Source organism: Lynx canadensis, chromosome D3 (genome assembly GCF_007474595.2).
Source record: "Lynx canadensis isolate LIC74 chromosome D3, mLynCan4.pri.v2, whole genome shotgun sequence".
NCBI classification, from domain to species: Eukaryota; Metazoa; Chordata; class Mammalia; order Carnivora; family Felidae; genus Lynx; species Lynx canadensis.
This window is the reverse complement of record NC_044314.2, coordinates 79,024,037-79,046,332: the sequence shown is the minus strand read 5'-3', so window position 1 is coordinate 79,046,332 and position 22,296 is coordinate 79,024,037. Positions and strand designations below refer to the sequence as shown.

The following is a 22,296-nucleotide window of genomic DNA, read 5'->3' as shown; positions in this document are numbered from 1 at the left end:
CTGAGATTGGAGTATAAAAGACACAGTGACTTCTTTTTGGTTGTGCTCTCTTTCTCTTGAATCACTTGCTTTGGGGAAAGCCAGCTACCATGTGAAGCAGCCATATGGGGAAGGCCATGTGGCAAAGAACTGAGGCCTTCTTCCAACAGCCAGCTAGTCACTGAGGCTTCTGCCATGGCCATGTGAGTGAGTCACTTTGGAAGACCTCCTCCAGCCCCAGTCTAGCCTTCAAATGAGATTGCAGTCACCACTGACTGCTTGACTGTAGCCTTGTGGGAGACCCTGAGCCAGAACCACCCAACTAAGCTGCTCCCAGATTCCTGACTCTCAGAAACTGGGTAAGAGAATAAATGTTATAGGCTGCTGAGTATTGGGGATAATTTGTTATGCAGCAATAGCTAACTAATATAATGGGTAATTTTTTCCTCTCTTTTTTTTTTCCCCCCCTCTCTCCTAGCATTCAGGGACTCCTTTTACTTGGATAGTGGACTTCCTATGGCAGTCTTCAACTTTTCTTGTATTTCCCATTTTCTCTTTGTCTTTTTATTTTCTGGGAGGTTTCCTTAAATTTGTCTTTTAACCTTTCTCATTAAAAATATTTTTCATTAAAAAAATATTTTTAATGTTTATTTTTGAGACAGAGCATGTGTGTAACCCAGCAGGGGAGGAGCAGAGAGAGAGGGAGACATAGAATCTGAAGCAGTCTCCAGGCTCTGAGCTGTCAGCACAGAACCTGGCATGGGGCTTGAACCCACAAGCTGTGAGACTGTGACCTGAGCCGAAGTTGGACACTCAGCTGACTGAGCCACTCAGGTGTCCCCGCAAAAAAATTCTAAGAGTTATTTTTATCTTCTGATTTTGCATCCTTTTTTTTTTTTTTTTAATTTTTTTCAACATTTATTTACTTTTGAGAGACAGAACACGAGCAGGGAAGGGCAGAGAGAGAGGGAGACACAGAATCCGAAGCAGGCTCCATGCTGAGCTTTCAGCACAGAGCCCGATGTGGGGCTCGAACCCATGAACCATGAAATCATGACCTGAGCTGAAGTTGGACGCTTGATCGACTGGGACACCCAGGCCCCCCTATCCTTTCTTCTTTTTAAAGTGTCGTACCCATTTCTAGAGTCCTTTCATCCAGAGACTGTTGTATCTTGTCCAGAGAAGAAACTTCTGGTCTTTTGCCAGGTTGGTCTCTAGGTAATCTTGCTGTATGAAGTAGGGAAGCAGATCTGATGAACTGACAGCTTTTTTTTTTTTTTTCATTTAAATTATAGTTAACACACAGTGTAATATTAGTTTCAGGTATACAGTTCAGTGATTCAACACTTCCATACATCACCCAGTGCTCATTGCAGCAAGTGCGCTTCTTAATCCCCATCACCAATTTCCCCCATCCCCCCACAACCTCCCCTCTGGTAACCATCAGTTTGTTCCCTATAGTTAAGAGTCTGTTTCTTGGTTTGCCTCTCTTTTTTTCCCCCCTATGTTCATTTGTTTGTTTTTTAATTCCACATATGAGTGAAATCGTATGGTATTCGTCATTCTCTCACTGACTTATTTTGCTTAGCATAATACTCTCGCTCCATCCACATCCTTGCAAATGGCAAGATTTCATTCTTTCTTCATGGCTGAGTAATACCCCATTGTATCTGTATACCACGTATTCTTTATCCATTCATCAGTTGATGGACACTTGGGCTGTTTCCATGGTTTGGCTATTGTAGATAGTGCTGCTATAAACATTGGTACACGTATCCCCTTGAGTCAGTATTTTTGGGGTATATACCTAGTAATGCAATTGCTGGAAACTGACAGCTTCTTAAACCGGATTTCAGCCAGTCTCACTGCCTTAACCTTCATTTTTAGAGGTACCTTAATTTTTTATCAGGTGCTGCTAATCTATGAGTCTCCACTGTTGGCTTAAGGTTTTGAGGCATTTTTCATATACATTTAGCTTCTACAGTTTGGTTTTTTCCCCCCACCTATTCTCCATTCTGGTGGGTTTAAGTCCTTAAAAACAGAGGAAAACAAAACACCTTTATAGTTGTTTCAGTGGGATTTCATGGGAAAAAGAAAAACGTATGTTATTTACCCAACTCTCTTTACCTCAACCCTTCATGCCTTGCCTGCTCCCACCTCCTTCTGGGACCTTCTGTGACTCATGCAGCATTGTCAATGAAGGATGACACTGAAGGGGACACTGGCTAGCTCACTGTCACTGTGGGTTCTGAGGCCATAATCTATGAATCACTGCAGTGGGAACATTAGTAGGTCATTTCCAAATAATCAGTACATTCTTACTTATCACAAAGCTGCTGGTTTGTGTCTGAAGACATGTCAGTGGCCTTTAACTGCAGGCTTTGACTTTAGAACTCAGTGTCAAGATTTAAAAGGAAGAATTTACATACATGCACCTTGAAGATCTGAACGTGTGTATATAATACAGTGCCCATGGGTTTGTATGCCTATATGTGCACAAACACACATCTCGAAAATGAGCCTTCTTGACAACCAGAACCCACCTTTGGACTGTAGGTGAGTTGAGAAGCATGAAAAATGTTTAGCCTTAAGTATGTTTAAATATTCATGACGTCTTCAAAGCGAAGCTTTTGGGAAGACTAAGCCACCTGGAACACAGCTGTGATAGTACAATAAGGCATCTTGAAAAATCACAGAGTGTCACGCAGGGCTGGGAAGAATATTCCAGTGACCTAGGCCAGTCCCCTGCTGCCCACTGTAATAAAAACTATTTTGGATATGTCCATTGTTAGCAAGATCAGGTTAATATTTAGAGCATAGTAGTATCTTACCAGCTTGAAGATGATTATATTTTGGATTACATAACTTATTTGGGGTAACAAATTCCGTTTATTTATTGTCTATCCTTCCTCATGTGGTGGGGTTTTCAGGACGGCAGCTGTTGGCACATTCATCATCGCTTTCCCCTTGTACCCATGGAAGACGTTACTCATCAGTCTTGGCCCGTTGTCTTGAGGCCCAGATGTGAGGACTCAGAATCCTTTCTACACGAGGCTGCTTGCAGCTACTAGCAATTGATTGGGAATGGGGTGTTGTGGCAGGCTCACCAGATGAAACATGTAAGCGATTTCTGGTTGGTCTTTTATCACCCGTCTCAGTTGAACACACTCTGGTTCACATTACTTTGCCCAGGACCAGTCTGGGCATGATCCCTCCAGAGCAGACTAGGATAGAATTTTCACTTTCGTGGGCTCAAATCACTTTCAAAATTTTGCTTTTGTTTTTGGGATCTCACTGACCACGATCGTCCTGAGTTGTGATTTTAATTCCAAGGACTTAAGTAACTGTGCGCTTGGTTTCTTCAACTGAATAGCACCCTTTATGCTACTGCGTGCCATCATCTTATTACTCTAAACCAGGGCTCAGCAAACCACGACCCATAGGCCAAATCCAGCCTGCCACCTGTTTTGGTAACATTTTATCGGAACACAGCCACACCTATAAGTTTATGTCATATCCATGAGTGTCTTTGCACTCAAAGGGCAGAGTTGAGTAGTTCCCACAGCAACTCTATTGCCCACAAAGCCAGAAATATTTGCCATCTTCCCTTTTACAGAAAATCTTTCCTGAACTGGTTCTGAATGATTACGCAGGATTCTTTTGGCTCTCAACTGTTGTCTAATATTTTCTCCATGGTATATTCCACTCTTTTACAAACCTACTTCATTGTGGTCTCATCCAGCCCACATTTATCTATTATACTCACAAGGCTCTCCTGAGTGATGTTTAGTGCTTGTTGCTATTCAAATATGCTGATCATAACCCTCCCTGCTCTTTGTTGAGCACTTACTATAGCCCAGGCAGTGGTAAGCACTCTACATAAATTAAGTGAACAGAAGTAAGCAAATGGCTTGGCATAGTGCATGGCATAGGGTAGATGCTCAATTATATTTAATTTTTACAACAGCCCCATGAAGGTAGCATTAAAGAGTCACTTAGGGTAGCCAGGCTGGTAAGTGGCAGAACTAGAATCCAACTCAGTTTGCACTGATTCCAAAACTTGTGACCTTTCCATTAAACCTCATCTCTTTCTACTACATATTCTCTCTCTCTCTCTCTCTCTCTCTCTCTCTCTCTCTCTCTCTCAATGTTTTATTTATTTTGGGAGAGATGGCATGAGCAGGGAAGGGACAGAGAGAGGGAGAGAGAGAATCCCAAGCAGGTTCTACGGAGCCTGACATAGGCTCGATCTCACGAACTGTGAGATTATGACCTGAGCTGAAATCAAGAGTCAGATGCCTAACTGACTGAGCCACCCAGGTGCCTCTCTACTACATTTTCCTGACTTGCCAGTCTGGTAAATCTGTCAACTAATTAGAATAACGGGCATTATATAGATAAAATGCATGTATGTGATTGGTGTGGTATGTTATCTCAGATCCTCTTAACAAACATGCAGGTTTGGTATTATTTGCAATATACAGATGAAGACACTGAGGCTGGGAGAATGTCATACAGGTAGTAAGCTGTTGGTACAGTTCTAAGTTGGTATGATTCCAGATCTTTACACTGTACTGCTATGATACACAACCATGGTATGTGTCTGAGCTGACATTCATTCAACAGTTTCTACGATACCTTTTCATAGAGTAGAGCACCCACTCTATACCAGGTACTGTGCTCAATCCATATGCTTTTTTCTGCAGTGAATTCCTTTCCTGAGTGCTCACAAACTTTTAATTGTCTAGTGTTGTTTTTAATTTAGTGCCCTTGGTAGTAGGTATTTGGGGTTTGCTTTCTCAACTCTTGGGGAAAGAATTGAAATCTAAGACTTTTGTGCCTTGTTTCCCCCATCTGTGAAATGGAAAGAAAAGTGTTTTATATCTTCCAATTTCCTAAGATTCTAAAATTTCAAGCATGAGAGTTGGCATTGAACAGAGATTGCAAAGCAGGAGTCCTGTGGGTAGGATCCACCTTGTGGTTCACACTGTAGATTTAAAAATTGAGTTAATTAAAACATGTTTAAATTAAGAATTTTGAGCTTCTCCTAGTAATTAGATAACTTTGCAAAACTGAGTTTGTTGTCCCACACAGATACATGGCTGGAGCTGAGTAGAAGCTTCCTCCCTTTAGGGTGCCCTGGGTGGCTCAGTCAGTTAAGCAACCGACTCTTGATTTCGCTCAGCTCATGATCCCAGGGTCATAGGGAATGAACCCCACATCTGGCTTTGTGCTGAGCATGAAGCCTGTTTAAGATTCTCTCTTTCTCTCTCTCCCTCCCTCCCTCCCTCCCTCCCTCCCTCCCCATGTCCCTCCCCCCAGTCCGTGCATGCACATGCTTTCTCTCTCAAAAATAAAAATTAAAAATTAAAGTAAATAAAATGGGATATTTAAGTAGCAACTGGAATGCCTTCAGTGTTGGGGAAACAATAAGCATGATGGGGACTGATTACCAAGACACCAATTGTTCTGTCCAAAGGGAGAATCTTTTATTCTTAAAATTTTTAAAAATGTTGATTTATTTAGAGAGAGTAAGTGGGGAAGGGGCAGAGAGAGAGGGAAAGAGAATCCCAAGCATGCTCTGCTCCATCAGCACAGAGCCCCAAGCCGCCTAGGGGCTAAATGTCCCATTTTAATCATTTACTTTTTGCCCTCTGATATTTGTAGACAGTTGAATATATAACTTTCACATTTAGGCAGGAGAGATTCCAGCTGCGTATAAGAAAGAATATCATCTGCAAGATGAAATGTGCTTTAGAACCTTGATTGAACTGAATCGATAGAACCCTTAACTCCCTGATTCTATGTATTTTAAAGGAATTTATTTTTAAATCCAAATAGGACATTTAAAATGAGCATAAGTGAAAGGAAAGCTATTTTTAATCCACACACATATGTAACTATAGATTGTGATGCCCACCTACTTATTAGGGCAAAATATTACCTTTGTAAAGTTATGAGGGAATCATAGTTATGTTCAAATCCCAGCTAGGTGAACTGAGAAGCCGCTGGTACCTTGGACAGCACCATCCCAATTCTTCCATGCAAATTTGTTCTTTTGCAGGGGAAAAAGGACTTAGCTCTCTCTCTCTTTTAAATTCTAGCTAACTCTGGACTCTTTTAAAATGATTTTCGTTTCCTGTAAAAGGAAACAATAAATAACAGATTAGGTAACTACCAAAATGTCTGTTCTTTAGGACAGTTTATTTCCTTTCTGTATTTTTTTGGCTTATTTATTGCTTGTTTTAAAGGACTGAATGGTGGCAGGGTGTTGCCCCCCTCTCCCCTCCCCACCCCCCCCCGCCCCATCTTGAAAGTTACAAAGCATTTGGTCTTTGCTTTCTGCACTGCTGTTTCAGTAGTGCCTGGAACATAGTGAGTGGTCAATAACGTTCATAGAATGAATGCTTGCTTCTCCTACGGTGACATTTATAGTTGCTCATCTCAGTCACAAAAAGCATGGTGTTAATGAGAAAGGGGTAGAGTGTTTGATCTCTTTCTGGAAAGTATGTTTTGTTTGTGCTCTCTGAGAAATAGGCTACATTACCTCCCCACTGCCAGCTTTGTTCACAAGGAGCATGAGTGAACTAGGAGAATCAGATCCTGGCATCCCCCCCCCCCCCCCCCTCCCAACACACACACACACACACACACACACACACACACACACACACTGTAATCAAAGTGTCCTTCCCACAAAATACACAGCACATATCATCAGCACCAAAGTCATTCCTTGAGTCTAGGTCCTTGCTCAAACTTCACATCTGACAACTCATTCTTTGGCAGTAAACTGACAGCACTTGGATCTTGTGGTGCCAAGCAGAAATCTCCTTCCCCAACCACACTACTCCATATTAATATCATTTCTCCTTCAAGCTCTTAGCACTTAACTCTCTTACTACTCACTTGGCAGGTAATCATGCACATCCCTTGTTCTCTTATTTAAATCTGGTATTTAACCTTTCCTGTGTTGGTTTCTTTCTCTTCTGGGTCATACTGGAAATCAAGTAGAAGGAAAGGGTATGTATTAGTATGGTTCCCTATACATAGTAAGTCTGTGTCTTACTTTACCCCAGAAGCATGCTTTGAGACAAATTTGGGTCCACTTTGTCAGGTGATCCCATGGAAGTCAGTGAGGGGGTAGGAACGTGAGAGAGGCAAAGGAAGAAAAACAGGCAAAGGAGTGTGGTAGCTAGTGGGTTCCCAGTGGGCAACTGCACCGTCCTGCTGGGGACCTTCTATGATAGTATGGTCCAGTAGAAATATAATGCAGGCCACAAATACCAGCTACATGTGTAATTTTAAATTTTCTAGTAGCCACATTAAAAAGAGAAACTGATAAAATTAATGTGTTTCATTTAACCCAATATATCCAAAATAACACTTCAGTATATAATCGGTGTAAAAACTTCTGTTGGTTGATTGAAAATCTCTGGATTCTGGCTATGGCAGCCTTTTCACCTTAGTTTTGCTGTTAACATTAAGGATTGCCATATGTAGTTGTACAGGTTGAGCACTGCATAACTCTAGGGGGCAACACTCACCTAGATTTCCATACACTGCAATATGCATGGCACCCCTAAAGTTGTACAATGTCCAACCTGCATATCTCCTCATGTGAAGGCTGTCAGCCTGTTACCTCTTGATCATTACTATTCTCATCACTTTGGGGAAAAGAATGAAAGATTGTTAGAGCAGACTTACTTGGGCTTAGCTACAATATTCTGTCTTTTAAGGGTCACTAAACATTTTGTGCACCTGACAGTGTTTCCTTGCAAGCCAGCCTCATGACTAATCAGCAGAAGCCAGCACCTCCAGGGCCCTGCAATCACTCTGAGGGAGTCAGCTTCACACGCACTGCTCATTTTAGCATGCAATCTGCAGAGGTACCAGTGAGTCTCTTTGCCAAGTACCCTTACAGACATGGCTTGGAAATAAGTCGCCCACACTGAGTCTGGGTGGGAGCTGGGAAAGAGCAAAGTCTGTGGCCCAGAGTTTCCTTCCCAGTGGTAGGCTTCCCCACTATCTCTTGCCCGGACCTCCTTTTCTCTGCTGGGTTTCCTCACCTCAGTCACCCATGAGGTGTCTGGCTGCAAGAGTGTGTGAACTCTAGATACCAAAGTCAATTGCTCAGTCACAGAGGGGCTCTGAGTTTATTTCATTGCTCTCTTTTATTTGTTCCTCTGTGGTGGGCAACAAGCCATGCAAGGCGAATCAAATGGGTCTGATTGGTAGTTATCTAGAAAAAGAAAGTACTCAAAGCAGTTTGTAGGAAGGAAGTCATGGACTTAATTGAATACAGAATTGGAAAGCAATTCAGAAATCAAGCATCCCAGCCATTTCCTGTTACAGATGATGAGCAGGAGAATCTGAGAGGTTGAGGAGCTCCTTCAGGGTCACACAGGGGGTTAGTGGGGGAAGAGTAGCGTCCTTTGTGAAGAGATTGTGTCTTATTTACCTCCTCAATGCATTGTGTCTGGCACATGGTTAGCTGAATGCAAATGTTTGTGGAATTAGTGCATTTTTATAATCAGACTACTAGAGGCCAGAAATATATACATTTTCCCCCATGTGTCTGTGTAGTGTGTGCTTGTTGATGTTTGCAAATTGATCATCCATTACCCTGCTTATAGTACCTCTGTTCCCTGTGCTGGAAGAGCCTTGTGATCCAAATGCGGCCAATCAGAGCATTCTACTCCCAGAGCCACAGTGATCCAAGCCAGACCAGTCAAAGCTGATGAGAACACAGTTCTGGGATTTTGTTTTGGCCTCTCACCAAGAGGGGAGAGCCAGCCAGGAGAATCTGAGGGGTTGAGGAGCTTTGGTGATGGCATTTGACCACCAATATCTGTGTGTATCTGAAGTCAGTGTCCATCCCTGGAATTTTCAGTTATCTGAGCTGATAATTCCTTTCTTAAACAAAACAAAACAAGTTTTTTTATCATTTGCATCTGAAACCAGATGACAAACTATCTTTGAAGCACCAATGAAGCACCCTACAGATTACTTAATACCTTCAACATCTCCTAGCTCGTGAAAGGTGATGCCTCTCCAGCTTTAGGGGATAAACTTTGCTGAGCCTAAACTTAATGTGGTGGTTTTATTCTTTTTGCCAGTGATTACTTTAGGCATGAGCAGGTGATGCAACTCTGGTGAATGAGACCCAGGGGGAGGTTTGCTGTCTGGATGCTGGTATAGGTTTTCCTCTTTGTATGTGGCCGGGTGAGGATGTGATGACTGGATATGTGGCAGTCAGCTTGAGGCCATGAAGAGACCAATCTGAGGATAGGAGCCAGCATGCCAAGGATGGTAAAACAGAGAGATGGAAAAAGCCTATGTCCTTGGTGGTATTATTGAACTACTAAACTTCATTATTTCTATACTTTAAAAATCTGAGGGGTCATTATTTTTTTTAGCCACTTTTCATTTGGTATTGTTACTTGCAGCCCAAACCAACCTGATGGAAATAACTGTTTTTAAAATATATTTTTAAGTAGAAAATAGAAGTGAGAACAACTGAAAGGAATCTTATTGGGAAGACCAATATGCAAAATAATTTTATGAGGACTTATGACAGCTAAAAATGTTTCCAGATATTGTCAAATGTTTCTTTGGCAGGCAAAGTTGTCCCTAGTGGAGTGAGAATCACTAAAGGAGCATTACTTGCTTCTCAGCTGTTCTAGAACAGTAAGTTTGCCGCATTGTTGGGACAGTCGTGAGATGTTCTTAAAAACCATTGAGTTACAGAAGATAACAAGAGATGGAGAGAATGTGTAGAAATTGGAACTCTTGTACACTGCTGCGGGGATGAAAAATGGTATGGCCACTGTGGAAAACAGTTTGATGTTTCTTTACAAAGTTAAACATAAAATTATCCTGTGATTCAGCACTTCCGTTCTGAGGTTGTACCTCAAAAGAGTTGAAAGCAGGAATTCAAACAGATCTTTCTACTCTAATGTTTATAGTATTGTTTACCATAAATAAAAGGTGGAAGCGACCCAAGTGTCTGCTGACATGAATGGATAAGCAAAATGAGGCATATCTGTGCAGTAGAATATTACTTGGCCATAAAAAGGGATGAAGTTCTGATATAGTCTACAATAAGTGAATTTCAATATGGACCTTGACAACATTATGCTATGTGAAAGAAGCCAGATACAAAAGGACAAATATCACATGATTCCATTTACAGCAACTTCCCCTTATTCCACGGTTTCGCTTTCTGTGGTTCAGTTCCCCACGGTCGCTGCGGTCCAGAAGGAGATGATCTCCCTCCTCACATATGGTCAGAAGGTCAGTGAGTGTAGCCTAATGCTCATTCACCATGCCCAGGCCATGCACGTCACTCCCATCTCATCACACAGGCATGTTACCATCTCACATTGTCCCAGGAAGCAGATGAGTTCAGTACAGTAAGGTACTTTGAGAGAAAGTGATCATATTCACATGATGTTTATTGCGGCATATTGTTGTAATTGTCCTATTTTGTTTTGTTTTTTTTTTTTTATTTTATTTTTTTTTTCAACGTTTATTTTTGGGACAGAGAGAGACAGAGCATGAACGGGGGAGGGGCAGAGAGAGAGGGAGACACAGAATCGGAAACAGGCTCCAGGCTCTGAGCCATCAGCCCAGAGCCCGACGCGGGGCTCGAACTCACGGACCGCGAGATCGTGACCTGGCTGAAGTCGGACGCTTAACCGACTGCGCCACCCAGGCGCCCCATGTTTTATTTTATTTTTTTATTTTTTTAGCATTTATTTTTGAGAGCGAGAGAGACAGAGTGTGAATGGGGGAGGGGCAGAGAGAGAGGGAGACACAGAATCCGAAGCAGACTCCAGACTCTGAGCTGTCAGCACAGAGCCCGACGCGGGGCTCGAACTCACAAGCCGTGAGATCATGACCCGAGCCAAAGTCAGACACCCAACCAACCGAGCCACCCAGGTGCCCCTAATTGTTCTATTTTATTATCAGTTAGTGTTGTTAGTCTCTTACTCTGCCTGACTTATAAATCACACTAACACAGGTATATATGTACAGGAGAAAGCATATATAGGGTCTGGTAATACTTGTGGTTTCAGGCATCCGCTGGGGGTCTTGGAACATGAGATAAGGGAACATAAGATAAGTGAACTATTAGGCCAATTCAGAGACAGAAAGGGGAGTAAACGTTACCAGGGGCTAGGGGAGAGGAGAATGGGGAGTTACTGCTTAATGGGTACAGAGATTCTATTTGGGGTGGTGAAAAATTTTGGAAATAGTGGTGATGGTTACACAACATTGTGAATGTAATTAATACCATCATATTGTATGTTTAAATCTGGTTAAAATAGCAAATTTTATATGTATATTTTATAAAACATACAAAAATACATAAATGTTAAAATTTGCTTACATTTTATAAATATAATACATCCCTGCAATAAAAAAAAAATTTTAAAGCCCCAAATGAGTTAAAGTCATCAACTTTTGCCAAGTCCTGTAGTGTTTGGTGCAGGACATCAACCCAAGTGCTCTGGCACATGATAGCACATTTGAGGGGAAGGGGTAGGTGGGATTTGGGGACTTTTTCTGTGTTCTGGCCACCAAGACTGGAGTCCGTGGACTTCCAAGACCTCTGTGTCGCACTTACAGGTTCTGCTGAGCCCTTGCCGTGTACCAGGTACTGTGCTAAGGTCTTTGCATGCATCACCTCATCTAACTCAGGACGGCTCCACAGAGTAGGTGCACATATTGCCCCCTTCTCTGTCTGAATAAACTGAGGCTCAGAGAAAAGGGGTAGAGCAGGTATTCAGGCAAACCCAGGGAGTCGGCACCACATGAGTTCCATGCTTTTAACCCCTGGAACTCTCTTTTCTGTTGCCCAAATGCCTCCTTTGGATTAAAAAAGCCATTTTGAGTAACATGAAGTTGTTAGTAGCTTCCAGGCAACTGTGGTCTTTCTTATGTCACAGTTTTGTTTCATTTCATTTTGTTTTCTAACTACATTCCACAAAAGATGTGTTTTCTGCTGAACAGTGTCCGTTAGATCAGGAGGAAGGCCAGAGCACATGGGCTTTTCAGGATGTGAATTTACTGTTTCCTGCTGGGCTTTCGATGGCTATGTCTAAATTTTCCTGTCTGTCTTTCTGCTTTACTGAGAGTAGATTATGGCACTTGATGGTTTAATCTGCGTAATCTCTAGACAAAACATGTCTCCACTTGCCTGCCAGGGAAATATTAATTTATTCTGCTTCTGGATCTAGAGAGGTAAATGAAGTAAGTGAAAATGCAGTGTGTGCGTGTGTGTGTGTGTGTGTGTGCGTGCACACGCACGCACATGCATGCATGCACCTGTGTATGGGTACATAAGGATCTGTATGAAGAGAAACAGACAAACCTTAAATCTAGAGATTTGAAGGGAAAGATTCTGCAGTCTCCTTTAAAAGGATTGCAAGCCTTCTTTCCCTGACATTGTATGTAAAACTTTTTGTCTGTGGTATGATTATGTTTTTGGAGGGTGCACAATATAGTGTTCATCAGCGTCTCATAGGGGTTTTGGAGAATGTCAGTCTATAATTTTGTGGTGCCTGTTACCTGGCACGTCTGTCTTTTTGAAGAGCTACAATCATCTTCGGTATGAGAGGTCCTTGATATTTAAGAAGCACCTTTATTTAGGTAAGGAGCTGGACGCAGAAGGCAGCAGTGGGAATTATTATTTCGAGCTTGTTAAATTGGAAGCTTGAAAAAAAAAAAAAAACAACCCAGCCGGATTGAAATAAACTTTGGCAAAAGGAGTTCTAGCACACCAATCTGCTCCTTTAACCGTCTCCTCCTCCTCCTAGTTCTTTCCCCCACCTTCTGTTCCACCGCTCTAGCCCTTGCCCACCTGATGCTTTGCAGGCCTGGCACCAACATGGGGAATGTAAAGACCAGACATTTTCACTTTATTCAGCTTGTGTCTGACACATAGTAGGAATTCAATAAATGGTAGCTTAAAAAAAAGCACATCCAGATCTCTGTGAAAAGGGAATTTGTCCTAGACATAGAATAAGAAGAGATTCCCGGTCTTTTCTTTTAACCTAGGTGGAACCTGTAGGCAGGGTTAGAGGTTGCACATTCCTGGCAAATGGGAAGCCATCTGAGTGTGAGTTTCTGTCCTTAAAACCAAATATGATTTGCTAAGTATTCATCGCATGTCCGTGATCCTTCATGTACGTGTCTCTCCACCAGTCATCACAGCGGTCCAGGACCTTGATGCTCTCAAAGGCAGGTTAGAGATGAGGAAACAGAAGTCAGGATTTCAAAGCGTGCCATTTCCCTGATGCTGTGCCTTTCATGTGAACCTAGCGTTTCCTCATTTGACCAGGAAAGACTTCTTGTGTGAGAAAGACCATGAACTGAATGTTAACAAGTGGTGTGATGTATTCAGTGCCTGGGTCTGTCTGTAATTCATTTGGGATTGAGCAGTCCTTCGCAAACTTTACTGCGTATACAAATCGCTTAGAGATTTGTATAAAATAGAGATTCTGATTCCGCAGTTGGGTGAAGACAGTGTGGAGCCAGAGCTCACATATCTAACTGGTTCCCAGGTGTTGCTTGCTGCTGCTGATCTCGGACATTTTGAATAGCAGGGGGTACACTTAGGTTTATAAAGGACTTGCTCATATGTGATCCTGTTTACTCCTCACCCAAGCCCTGTGAGGGATCCATTATTATTTCTACCTTTGAGGTGAGAAAACTGAGTCTGATTACAAATAGCTACCATTTTCAAGGGTAAGGCACACTAGAGACACAATAATAAACAAGACAAATACAGCTGTTATTTAAAGATGTTGAAAATCCGTGAAGGAAGACTCTGAATAATTAAATTTAAAAAGGCTCTGAGTTCCTCAATGAATGTTTGTAAAATGGATGAATTGCTTGAGCTCTTGGTGTTGGCATTTATCACAGGAGGAAGAGAAACAGGCCAGGGGCAGGGGAAGATGATGTATTCTTTCCTGGACACGGTGGTGACCTTCTGGTGTAGCTGTCTGCTGGGTAGTTCTGGGTCTGGAGTTTAGGAGAGATATCGAGGGTGAGGAGAATTGAAAGTTTGAGAACCGTCAGTACAAGGGTGGTAATTGGAGTTACAGAAGATTAGATTCAGGATACAAAGCACAATGGAGGACAGTTTAGAGAGTGAAGAGTCTAGAATAGGCTCCTAGCATAGGAACCTGTCTGGCCATCAATTATGGGTTCGCAGAGGAAGAGGAGCCCATGAAAAAAGACCAAGAAACACCTGCCCAGGAAGTAGAAGGAAAGCCATAGAAGCCAAGGGAAGAGAGACCTTCAAGGAAGGGGTTCATCATCAATGATGGGATAAGCCAGTGTCAGTCACGCGCCTCCTGATGTCACTTACTGAGAAGGACACATGTCTTCTCTGATATTTCTGCCCTAAGAGTACATCCAGAATCCAATCAGGAGGAGATACCAGACAAACCCAAATTGAGGGGTGTTCTACAAAACTGGGCTATACTTGACACAAATATTTGTACCTTGAAAGACGAAGGCAGACTAAGGAACTGTTCCAGGTAACACTAAACAGACATGAGAGCTAAATGCAGAAGGTGGTTTTAGATTTGATCTTAAATCAGAAAAAATCAGTGTAAAAGACATTACAGGAACAATTTACAAAATTAAAAAAAATTTTTTTTAATGTTTATTTATTTTTGAGAGAGAGACAGAGTGTGAGCGGGGGAGGGGCAGAGAGAAAGGGAGACAGAATCTGGAGCGGCCTCCAGGCTCTGAGCAAGCTGTCAGCACAGAGCCTGATGAGGGGCAGGGCTCAAACTCAAACTGTGAAATCATGACCTGAGCCGAAGTTGGATGCTCGACCGACTGAGCCAGGCGCCCACAATTTACAAAATTTTAAAATGAGTTATTACATAAGAGTTGCTATTGACTCAATGTTTGTGGCCTCCCAAATTCACATGTTAAATGCTAACACCCAGTGAATGGTATTTGGAGGTGGCACCTTTGGGAGGTGATTATAGGTCATGAAGGTGGAGCCCTCATGAACAGGATCAGTGCCCTTATAAAAGAGACCCCAGAGACCTCCCTTGCCCCCGTCCCTCATGTGAGGACACGGTAGGAAGACAGTGGGCTAAGAGCCAGAAGTGGCTCTTTCCAGACACTGAGTTTGTGAGCACCTTGATCCTGGACTTCCCAGTATCCAGAACTATAAGGAATAAATTTCTATTGTTTACAAGCCACCTGGACCATGACACTCTGTTACAACAGCCTGAACATACTAAGACAGTAGTAGTGCGTTAATGTTTTTTTTTTTTTTGAATCTGATCATTGTGTTATGATGATGTAACAGAAATATATGTATTTTTTTGTTCTTAGGAAACCTGAAGTATTTAGGAGTAAAGCGAAGTATTTAGGAGTAAAGTGTTGTGATATCTGTAACTTACATTTCCATGGCCCAGAAAAACAAAAGCAGGGGATAAACACATGTGACAAAAAAAGATTAATCGGATATTCTGGGTGAAGGACATACGGGTATTCATTATATCTTCTTAACTTTTCTGTAGAAGCATTTCAAATTAAAATATTAAAAAAAGAAAAGGAGTGGAATATACGTTATCAAGTTCTGTGGAGAGGTCAGGAAACATAAAAGGTCACAAGTGTCCCTTGGATTTAGCTCCATGTATTTAACCTTGAATTCATGGCACTTAAATTCTAGAAGGAAACTCCTAGATGAATATTTAATTACAAATTGGAACAGGGAGTGGAAAACAAGAACAGGGTGTGATGCGAGAGAATAACGTGCATGTAATTAGTGCTTTGGTCAAGCCAAGAACATAAAGGAACCGTCGCTAGAGGGAGAGGTGGGGTCCACGTGGACACAGGAATCAAGGTTTGGGAGCAGTTACGTTTGCACAGCATATGGAATGATGGGCAGGGGTTCCTAGGGAGGTAGAGTATGCATGTTATTTTTTTAAAAAAATTTTAATGTTTATTTATTTTTGAGAGAGGCAGAGACAGAACGCGAATGGGTTAGGAGTAGAGAGAGAGGGAGACACAGAATCCGAAGCAGACTCCAGGCTCTGAGCTGGCAGCACAGAGCCCGACACAGGGCTCGACCTCACGAGCTGTGACATCACAACCTGAGCTGAAGTCGAACGCTCAATTGACTGAGCCACTCAGGTGCCCCTGCATGTTCTATATAGGGGGAGCAAGGATGAGCACTGAGACATCAGCTGTGTCCAGAGCATGGGATGTGGGGGTGGGTGATGGAAGGAGCAGCTGTGAAGGCAAGTAGGGAGTAGATTTAGAAAAACCTCGTTTTCCGGGCTGAGCACTTTGACCTTTACCTGAAGAGATTATACCTCTTGTCTACTTCTGGAAGCCAGAAGATGGCTTCCAAAGTTTCTCTACACATAGGAAAATACGTTTCCTTAAGTGCTTCTAGGTACTCAAGCCAGAAGCCAGTGTACCATTCTTGCCATCCAACACCTTCAGCCCCCACACCCAAACACCAGCAAAGCCTGTCAGTTCTATCTTCTAAGTATGTGTCTGTTGATAGTTCTCCACCTCTACTGCTACCAGCCTGGTCCAAAGACCATCACTGCTCTTCTAGTTGAGCCCCTTGCCACAACGCCCCTCTACTGCCCGGAGAAAACGATATTTAACCATGTGTCGAACCACATCACCACCTCCTCCCCCTTCTCCAAAACTATTAAATGTCAGGATCCTTAACATGGCCTGGTGGGTCCTGTACATTCTGGCTTCTGCCCCTGTTTCCAGTCATACTTTGTCCCATCCTTCCTTGTCTTTACTCAACCTCAAACATGTTTATGGGGTTTTCAGTTCTTTTTTTTTTTTAATTTTAATTAAAAATTTTTTTTCACATTTATTTTTGAGAGAGAGAGAGAGAAAGAGTGTGAGCAGGGGAGGGGCAGAGAGAGAGAGAGACACAGAATCCCAAGCAGCTCCAGGCTCTGAGCTGTCAGCACAGAGCCCGATGCGGGGCTTAAACCCACAAGCCGTGAGATCATGACCTGAGCTGAAGTCAGACATTTAACCTACTAAGCCATCCAGGCGCCCCGGGTTTTCAATTCTTTGTTGAAGCAAGGCTCTTTTCTGACTCTGGGTTTTTGCTTGCTTTCTTTCTCTTCCCTCTGCCTGAACCTCTCTCTTCTTCACCCCAGTCTTTACCTGGTTAACCCTTGTATTAGTTTGTTAGGGCTGCCATGATAAAGTCCCACAGCTCAGCTGACTTAAAAAATTTATTTTCTTATAGTTGTGGAGGCTAGAAGTCTGAGTTCAAGGTGTTAGCAGAGCTGCTTTCTTCTGAGGTCTCTCTCCTTGGCTTGTAGATGGCCGTCTCCTTGTGTCCTCATGTGGTCTTTCCTCTGTGTACGTGTCTGTGTCCGAATATCCTTTTATAAGGACACAGCCCTATTGGATTACGGCCCATCCTAATGACCTCATTTTAACTCAGCTACCTCTTTCAAGACCCTGTCTCTACATACAGTTACATTCCGAGGTCCTGGCAGGGGGCTAGAACTTCAGCATATGACTTTGGGGGGGGACATAGTTTGGCCCATAACTACTCTTCTCAGTGTTTAGGTTGGAGGGTAAATGTTACTTCTTCAGGAAAGCATTCGCTTACTCCACTCCACCCAATCCAAATTAGATTTCCTGTTATTTTTGTATATAGCACCCAGTTTGCTTTCCCCTCTAATAGCCATTCCACTTTATGATTGCATGTTCATTTGTGGATCTCCACCGAGAATTTAAGTGCCACGATTTCAGGGACCATATCTCTTCTGGTCACTGCTGTATCCCCAGTGTCTAGCACAGTTCCTGGCCCATAGTAAGGAATCAGTGCAGATTTGTTGAGTTAGTGAATTAATGAAAAGTCCAGAGACTGCACAGAATCTAGCAAGTTTGTGTCTAGTTAAACTGAGACCAAAACCATTGAAAGGAAAGATGATTCTCACCCATGTTTGAAGATGTGCACAACAAGTGATTTCACACCAGCCCTTGGCACCCCTCCCCCCCCCCCCCCCGCCACTGCAGCCTTTTGGCATGAAATGCGCAAACTGTGGTTGGAAATTGATTCAAGCTCAGAGGTAGGCAGCTGGGGAGAACACATTTATAAAATTATTGCTGATGTGTGCTGTGACATAGCCCAGCGTGACACCACAAGCCAGTGTATGACCAAAACTAATGACATTGGGCTTTTTGCTTAAAAGATAAGAAGATTCTACCTTAAGTAGGGACTCAGAACAAATTTCATTGTTGTTCAATTGTTTTAGTTGTTTGGATTTAGACTTGATTTAAATTGGTTTTCTAGGTGGATCCGTTTTTAAAATTTAATATTTGGTAAGGTTTAGCGCATCAGTGAGATTTTCCTCCAGCTTCTGGTTCACAGTCTCTGGAAGATCACTGTGAGTCTCAGACATTCTCAGGAAAGACCGTAGATTCCAAGAATCTTGTTGTTAGAAGGTTCTAGAGAATTCTTTAATTCAGTCCTCTGCCGGCAAAAGGTCGTTTGATTTTGTCCGGGATAGATTGTTCATTTATTTTTATTTATCTAGCAAACATTTATTGAGTGTTTGTTCTCTGCTAAGCACCATGGGTTAACAAAGAATAATGAGTTATAATATTCACTCTCAAATTTGCTCCTTGAGGGCAAGGGCCAAATCTTGGTCTTGTTTTCTCTTATGTGGTGCCTGGTTTACTGCATGGTGACATTTGTCAGTTTTTGCTGCCCAATGTCAGAATCTCCAATCTCTTTAGAAAATTTCCCACCACATGAGTCTTAGTGGGAGGCAGGGCCCTCCTCCCATCATAGGAGCCCCAAACATGAGGTCCTTGCTGTCCTAGTGTCCTTTGCATCTCCCGTGTGAGATGTGACCCAGACTTGGCCAATCAGATGCACATGTGTAAGGCTTTGAACTGGGAGTGGTGTTCTGCCGAAGTAGGAGCAGTAGAAGATCTCTTTTGGAGATGGCAGGAGCAACAGTGGGCTTCTGGAGGCCAGTGATGGTGCCAGTGTCTGCACTCAGTGCCCAGGGGCACGAGGGGCCGAAGTCTAGGCTGTAGCCCCTCGGGTCAGTGGCTGCTGCAGTCCTGTCCTCTCTGAATGGTTCTTGTCACCTGGGCTTGGCAGTGGTGGTGGCTGCTGGCCAGCCTGCCTTTCTGCCTGTCCACGTGCCAGGCCTGGCTCTCCAGCCTTCCTGGTGGTTCTGTGAGCTCCCCACCATCCCCAGAATGCTTGAAGGATCCAGAATTGGTTTCTGTTGCTTACAACGTGACTTGTGTAACTCCTGGTCCAGTAACCCAGAAACAGCAGTAACTTCCTCACTTTTCCATAATTCACTTTAATTTTTATTCTGAACTCCCCATTATATTGGGTGGCAGATACTTAATCTCAGTCAATTCAGGATTTCTTTCCCCCACCCATCTTTTTTTAGGATAACATCTGAAAGTAATTTTTAATATTATAAAAGCACAGAAAGATAAAAAATAGAGAAAAATGCTGCAAACAATCGCAACTACTCTATTCAGCAACTGTTACTTAAACTTTCTTCTTCACGTGCAATAATGCAAACCATTCTCTATGCTGCCTAAAACATTTTAAATATTATTGAATCATTTTCCTTGTGATTTCTAGCATTTATAATTACAATTATGAATTCTGTTATAAAAATTTTATTTTAAAAGTGTAGACGTTATTAAAAATTAAAGCTATAGAAGAGCTGAAACCATAGTATAGTGAACACTGGATACCCCTCCTTCTAGATCAGTTGTTAATGTTTTGCTAGATTTGCTTTCTCTCTCTTGTGTACCTGTATGTTTTGCCTGCTGAATTATTTGAAAATAAGTTGCAGAAATTCAGGTATTTCATCTCTTAATAGTTCACGCATTTTCCTAAAACGTCTTTATCCGGCATAATTGCAATACCATTATCAGTTCAGGAAATTAACAGTAATTTCACAATATCATCTAAAATCTAGTCCATATTCAAAATTGTCCCAAGAATGTCTCTTATAGCTGGGTTCTAAGAGCATCTTTTCTTTTTTAAGTTTCAGGGGCTCAAATAAGTATCTGAGTATTGGAGGTTGTTGGGGGCTGAGGCTTGCAGTCCTCTGGGAGGAAGTTTTTAAGATGGTTTCATGTACCTGGATCCTAGCCATTTCCCCTCCTGAGTTCTTGCTGGTTTCTTGGGTGAACCACTCAAAGCACAGATCCTAGTACTTCCAATTTCCAATTGGGGTCTCCAGTGATAGTGCCCACTAGTGGGGCTGAGGGGGCAGGTGCTCCCCTGTGCCCAAACTCCTCTATTTTTTCTTTTTATCTTGTCTTGAAGGCAGGAAACCCTGGTCTGCCTCTTTGTGTTTATTTTCCTTTGGCCCAAGTCCCTTCGAGGTTCCTTTTGAAATTTAAAAGCCTTTTTTTCTGCTTTCATGGTCTGACCCCTTAAATAGAGAATGGTCATGGGATAATAGGGAGGACACACTGGTGGTAGGAGAAAAGAACATCAGTTCATCTATTACCCTGCCTTATTTGTTCTGTGCAGACATTAGCACGTATATTTAGCTGTTATGCCCCCAAGGGGGCCATACTTGTTAAAACATTAAGATACTCTGACCTGGACCACTAACCCCATCACCCTACAAGACAAGTTTTGCTGGTGTGTATTGTCTTCATGTTTTTCCTATGTCTATTTTTAGATCTTTATGACTATAATTAATGTGGTGACAAAGTAATGCTATACAGTGATAAACAGCCACTGTCCTCAGCCCGCGTCCCCCAGGCAGTCCAGCCTCTCCCTCCGGACATTTCAGAGACCTTCAGCAGTGAATGATTGCACGCCCAGAAGGGCAGGGCATCTTTAGGACCCCGTCTGAATCCATTTGATGGGTCAGCACCAAGACTTCCAGTCTGTTTTGAATATTCCCGTGGAGAAAATGTAAATCGGATCAAATCACCCTCCTACTTAAAACTCTTCATTGGCTCCCCATTTCTCTCTGAATTAAGTTCCAGCTGCTTCAAAGGGCACACAGGCATTGTAAGGCCAGCCCTTGCTTTCCTCATTAGCTTCTTCTCTTATTAGTTTCCCCACCTGCTTCCTAACTTGCCTCCTGCTACCCACATCCTAGCCAAACTGAACCCATTTGTTCCTTAAAGATCCCGTGCCCTTTTTGGATTCTGGGTCTTCTCACAGTTTCCCCTGCCTGGAGTTGCCTCACTAATTACTGCCAACCTTTAGGTCTTAGGTGAAAATGTCATTTCTCCTGGGAAGTGGTCCATGAACCTTCCCGGTCCCGGTTCAGGTTTCCTGTAGCTCTTTGAACCTTTCTTGTAGAACTTACAACAATTTCTTATTCTTTCCACTAGGACTCTGAGCTCCAGCATCCATGCTTATCTTGCTCATCATTTTACCCCAACTGCCTGGCCTTGTACTAAATGTACATTGGAAGAAATAATAAAGTTTGCATGTGCATTCATAAACGTGTATGTGTCTATATGTTTACTCACACACACACACACGTAGGAGAGCATGAACAGATGGGAATCAGAATGGGGAGGATTTGGAATACAGCTAAGAATGTAATAATGTCACTGCAAGGGTGCAAATGGGAACACTGGTGTTTGTGTGTAGATAACTCAAAATCTAGTAGCTTGGTGCAAGGAAGCTAGCTAGCATAGCTAACACAGACTGGGGCAGGAGATTGTTTTACCAAAAATTTGTATCATAGGTGCATCATCATGGCATCTTAAGGCCTCTTAGAAATAAAAGCTTACAGAAAACTTGGGTTGCCTATGCCTTTACAGTGTGAAGGAAGCAAGAAATTAAATGTGCGACATCTGCCCTCCACGCCCAGGACAGAGCAAAGAGAATCCTTTCTTGTTTCTATTGGGAAGCAAGGCATTCAAGATCAATATTTGATCCTATGGCCATTAGAAACATGATAACGAGGGGTGCCTGGGTGGCTTCGTCAGTTAAGTGTCTGACTTCGGCCCAGGTCATGATCTCACAGTTTGTGAGTTCGAGCCCTGCATCAGGCTCTGTGCTCACAACTCAGAGCCTGGAGCCTGCTTCAGATTCTGTGTCTCCCTCTCTCTCTGCCTCACCCCTGCTTGTGCTCTGTCTCTCAAAAATGAATAAACGTTAAAAAAAAAATTAAATAAAAGGAAACATAATAACGAGGCTGCGCCCCAATACAATTTTTCACCTGTCCGTGCTTCCAGCCTACCATAGACACCAGCTCCTCACTCTGCCAGGTGCCATCTGTTTTGTAAATGTTGGCCAGCCTGCTGTGAGTAATAGCTGCC

The 22,296-nt window shown here is 42.7% G+C and overlaps 1 protein-coding gene across 1 annotated transcript in view; it reads left to right on the top strand.

Annotated features, from left to right (window-relative positions):
* The window catches only part of SUDS3 (SDS3 homolog, SIN3A corepressor complex component), a 66,110-nt gene extending 44,581 nt beyond the window's left edge, over positions 1-21,529 (top strand). Inside the window, exon 13 of the mRNA XM_030292405.1 lies at positions 21,358-21,529. Within this exon, the coding sequence (XP_030148265.1) occupies positions 21,358-21,514 (157 nt within the window). The 3' untranslated portion in view covers positions 21,515-21,529. The remainder of the gene's footprint in view (positions 1-21,357) is intronic.
* Positions 21,530-22,296: the final 767 nt, after the last annotated feature.